We start from the raw sequence: 5,252 nt of genomic DNA, 5'->3' as shown, positions 1-5,252 counted from the left end.
AGCGTTACTGGCATCTGGATGAGGTAAGTAGGAATGTCACAAAACAAAAAAAGAATTATCCATCACTCAAATTTCAGAGAGTAAGAGAAAAATCGTTCAATAGAGAAACTTGAAAATTACTGCATGGACGCAAATTTGTAGGAGTTTGTAAGTTTCCGTCACTCAAATTTCAAACTTGCAAATTTCTGCATGAACGCAAATTCGGAGGTATTCGTAAGTTTCGCTGCCACCTGGCGTCCACACTAGCATTTGCAAAATGCAAACATGTGCCACAATTCTGCTAGCAACTTTGTGCTGGCAAAAATTCTTCCAGCGAGAATTTGGAACTTCTCCTGCAAGAGAACTGCAACTTTGGGCTCCCAATCTCTCGTTGCATGCACATTTTTTGGTCTGAACGAACGCGACCTTACAAAAATTATTAAAATTCAAATTCGTGCAAAATTTTCGCTCGACGAACTGAACTAAGACTTAGAACTCTAAATTGAGTTGGAGTGAGTGGTACTGCTATGCCAGATAGTACTTTTTTTACAGACCAGTTAGATCAGCACCAAAGTTTTAGTTACGATTTCCATCCAGAAGAGAATGGAAGAAGGACCACATTGGCTCGCTCTAAGATGGACTGTAGATGAACCATGTTCCCAGTGGGGGTATTAAATATTTGTAAGGCTTTTTCGAGACGTAGTGAAAAATAAAGCATACATTTATTTTCACAGTGGTAGCATCACTTGTATCCAAGTCCAAATTGGCCCGCTATTGTACTTGAAATGAAATTAAGCTCCGCGAATCAGTTAAAGAAAATAATTTTGTTGTTGTTCTTGTATCTGCATAAAAATTACCCAAAGAGTTTTTGTCTGGGTTGTTCCGGTTACACAGAGCCGACTGTGTTGGAGGGAGGCCATGTGAAAGCGATTGCATACGAGCTGACGGACCGTGTTCTAAGGTATACAAATACTGGACCCGACATCGTACTCGACTTACAACGACTCCGGACCTGTGAATGCCGTTGTGGGAACACAACCACCTGACGTGGACGAGACAGAGCTTTGACTGCCTCGGAAGACTCCCACCACCATAGCTCAACTTCTCTCTGGATACTGCAGCAGCCTAAACTCGTACCTGAGTAGAATAAACGCAGATGTGCCCTACGAGTGCCCTGCAAGCGGAGTGGCACTTAATGACTCACGAAACTTATTCGCGTGCCCTCAAAACCCCACTTAGCTAAGGCGCTTGTCCCTATGGACCAACCCAGTCGGAACTGCACGTTTCTTGGGTAACCGGTTATGAGTTGAACTTGACGACAACGACTCAGGGGCAAACCGAACTAGGCAAGGTTGAATAGCCGCTACAACGACGGAGGCAGGAGGATGAAACTGAGAAGGACAGTAGGTTGTTTTCTTTGAATGATCCAGACAGAAATTCGTTATTGGTGTTTTCCTTTCTACCGAACAATTTTGCCTTCTCATTGCCCTCTGCTCACAAATACAAAAAGAGGGTATTAAAAAGGAAACATTTTTTGTAGAAAACAAACGCCATGTGTTTTGCCCGAAGTTAGCTATCTTGTGACATATTCGCTTTAAGCTTTCATTACGTCTTCAAAAATCATAATTTTTGGTTGGAAATTATGCAACCTTGTATGGTAAAATTTCAGTAAGGTTATGTATGTGGCGGGCTGCCGCTGTCAAGAGTTCGGTGGTCACAAAAGTTCTGTGGAGAAGCCCTTTTAAGCCATCCCGATATTTTTACGCATCCATAAATTGCCCGAAGCCAGTCGATACCTTAGCTGTACAGCTTCTCGAAACGGTTGTTCCGCAGAAATCTGAAGCGCTTACTTTGTTACGAGAGTTATTTGCCTAGAAAGTACTTAATGGAGTTTACCTTTTACTTGTCTTTTTTTGATAATATTTTAGTTATATTTAATTTAATTTAATATCCTTATAAGCCTTAGCGATCGCATCTTTCCAAAGTAGTCGGTAAGTACACTTATTTTTACATATTTCAATAAACATACATTAAAATTTACCTATACTATATTTAACATGAAACGCAGTTCTATTCCCCCCTCAATATTCGCGCTATGCTACCATTTTATGCATTTTTCTATTTTTTAGGCACAAAAACTTCTTCCAAAATCGGCCGTCCTGCTACTATTGCCGAACCTAGTAGCACAGCTGACGGACCTGCAGCGCCAGCCGTATCCACCGACGAACCGCTCGACTTGACCGACTTAGATCTGTCGCGCCTACGTTTGAGCAAGAAGGATTTAGAAACATTATCTAGCATCACACCCGGTCTACCAAAATGCTTTCAGGAGCAACTACTCGCCAAATTGCCACCAACGCAGGCGCGTAAATTATCGCGCACATTGAGCATGCAAAGTAATACCCAGACCGCGCCGGTAAAAATTTATAAACGCAGTCAAAGTGGTGGGCGTGGTGTATTGCACAACGCAGGTGTACAAGATCTCAAGGAAAATGTGGCCGAAGAGACAGCCAGTAGCAGCACAGCAAGCAAACGCAGCAGCGATAGCAGTGAACGTCGACACTATGACCCTGTTTATCGGCGCAGTCTCAGTCGTTCGCGTTACGATTATGAATCGAGTATTCCCTCACCGAACGATGCGGTGTCGAAGAGCCGAAGTAGTAGTGTTTGTCGCGACGACTACAGCAAGTCGATGTGTTCAACATATACGACGGACATAAATGATCGCTACAAATACTACTCGCCATATCTCAGCAAGCCAGCGAAAGAATCGTCCACCGAAAGCGGTTCGGTGTCGCCGCAGAAACGTTACAGTGGTGGTGGTGGTGGTGGTATTGGCGCGCAACGCGAAGTGATCGGTTCTGCGCATGGGCGTCCACCAAGTGGTTGCTTGTCGCCGCCAATTGTAATGGCAGTTGGCGGCAGCAGCTCTCTGCGTAGACGCTCTTCGCAGAAACGTATATCACGTTTTCTACGACCAGATTTCTTCGATGAGCCACTAGAAGAGAATCCCTTTCAGCGTGATAAGAAGCAACGCGAACGTGATACTCAAAATGTGCTGCGTGAGATAAGAGAGAAATCTCGTGAGCCGAGTAGAGAACGTTGTAGTTATAGTGACTTAAATGCGGATGATACAATGGCTCGCAAACACAGCTTACCTAATGCGGAGTTCACGGGCATACCGCAAAAACCAGAGTTGAAGCATGCGCGTAATAAAAGCATGGAAATGTATTCAGAATATCAGCCAGGTAGTAGTTCATCGCAGGAGACCATTAAGAACAATCGGCGAAGTGTCTCGCGGCCACGTGACTTAACCGAAGGACTGCACAAAAGCGAGCTTGCCGACAAGATATTGGAGGAGCTGCAAATGCTGTCGGCTGCACGAACGCAACAAGAACAACAACAACTACGATCGGCAATGCCAAGAGAAATCTCTGTGGAGCGCTCTTCGGAAACGACAACAAAATCAGTTGTAGAAGGACCGAGCAGTCGTGCCGAAATTGAAGAGAAGGAAACGTCATCTACCATTAAAAAGATAAAAAAGATAAAGCCCAAAGAAAAATCGACTACAACAGAGTCAAGTACAGATGCTGATGCCACTATTACCACGTCCGTGGTGAAAAAAGTCAAGAAGATTGTAAAGAAGACTGAATCCACAAAGACGACACCTAACGATGCACACGGCAGTGGTTTTCGAACAGCCGAAGATAACCAACTCACACCCTTAGAAATGGAGCAGACAAAGAGAGAGTCAAAACTTAAGCGTCCCAAATCTTACCCTACCAAGGAGCCAACAATAGTTATGAAACCTGAAGTTGGCGCTTTGACACCAAAGTTATCTGGAAAACCTAATACAATTCTAGAAATGACCGCCGACATGCCAAATGCCACATATGAGGCCACATGTGCCCAGTCCACAGGATTAAGCATGCGCGAGAGTCGACTTGTGCGGCCCAAGAGCTATCCAGCATCCAAGCTAACACCGCCGAAGGACTCGAAGAAAGTTACACGTAGCGGTGCTGCTATTCCCACGATAGTCGAAGGAAGGCTACGAGATGCGACGCCACCGCTTGCAGTCGAGGAAAAGTTTGAGCTCCAGACGCCAAGCATGAAATCGAATGTGGAAACTTCTTCTTCAAGTGATATTAAGGCGAATACCATCAAGGAAATTATTAAGGTTTCTAAGAAGTCTAAGCTAGCACAGCCACTGCCAGTCACACCTACTACACCAACAACAACCACAACAACATCAACAACGACCACGCCTGTTGAAACTTCCAAGGAGTCCAGTCCCGCAATAAAAGAAAAATCACCCGAAAAGAAGCCAAGTAAAGGGTTGCTCTACGCTATAGGACAGAAATTTGAAAAACTACGTGACTCAGCTATGAGCAAGGAAAAGAAAAGCGCCTCATCCAGCCCCGCCTCTTCAGCAAATGGCGCTGTCGTAAAGAAGAGATCTCCAGATAATGCCTCCCCAGAGAAGATAAAGGAAAAGTCCATGCTGCTTAAAAAGAAAAAATCTTTGGATGGCACAATCACAAAGACTGATAAATACGCCACATCGAGCAATGCAATTGAAAAAAATGCATCTCAAAAAGCGCTCAACACTGATGGCGAAATAAAGGAAAAACCAGCCAAGTCCGATAAGCGTTCTCGAATCGATTCGATGATTCGTTCGTTGCGTGAACGTTCAGTACCAAGATCCCGACCTGCAACTGAGACGAATTATATCAAGCGGGCCATCAGCGTAGAGGACATGCCAGGGACTTTTAATCGGAATGCTGTGAATCGAGTACTAGGGCTCTTTAAACGAACTGATAAGGACGCGGGTGGCGCTGACCGGCGTGTTCAGAGCACACGTTCAACAAGCAATATAGAACGTCAAATACGCGAATCATCACCTTCGCCCATCTACCAAAATACGACGGAGTGCCATCGTTCGAATAGCATTTCAGCTGCGATCGCTGCCAACTTACTGACCAACAATAGTGGTAGCGTCCGGAAATGTGACAACACTGCCAAATGTAGCTGCGAAATAGCAAAGACGCCTAGAGGAAACACCGAAGAGAAGCAGTGTGTCGAGTGTTTGCACGATACTGCAACAAGTCTGAAAACCAAGAGTCGTGGTGAAAAGGATATCGTTATGCCCCCGGTTAAAGAAGTAGCGCAGGGCAATAAAGACAAGCGCAAGGGTCTGATGCTGGACCTTACTAAATTGGACAAAATTGACAACAATGCCACAACAAATCGCAACAATTTGAAGGCAGCCTATA

General features: G+C 44.7%; 1 protein-coding gene across 1 annotated transcript in view; it reads left to right on the top strand.

Annotated features, from left to right (window-relative positions):
• LOC108371918 (flocculation protein FLO11-like) overlaps positions 1-5,242 on the top strand; it is a gene marked incomplete at both ends in the record, with an annotated part of 14,809 nt that extends 9,567 nt beyond the window's left edge. Inside the window, one exon of the mRNA XM_017627539.1 lies at positions 2,109-5,242. Within this exon, the coding sequence (XP_017483028.1) occupies positions 2,109-5,242 (3,134 nt within the window). The remainder of the gene's footprint in view (positions 1-2,108) is intronic.
• Positions 5,243-5,252: the final 10 nt, after the last annotated feature.

The sequence above is a fragment of the Rhagoletis zephyria genome, unplaced genomic scaffold (assembly GCF_001687245.7).
Source record: "Rhagoletis zephyria isolate East Lansing unplaced genomic scaffold, Rhagoletis_zephyria_1.1 Rzeph_scaffold_05307, whole genome shotgun sequence".
Lineage (NCBI taxonomy): Eukaryota > Metazoa > Arthropoda > Insecta > Diptera > Tephritidae > Rhagoletis > Rhagoletis zephyria.
This window is presented reverse-complemented; position numbering and strand designations above follow the sequence as displayed.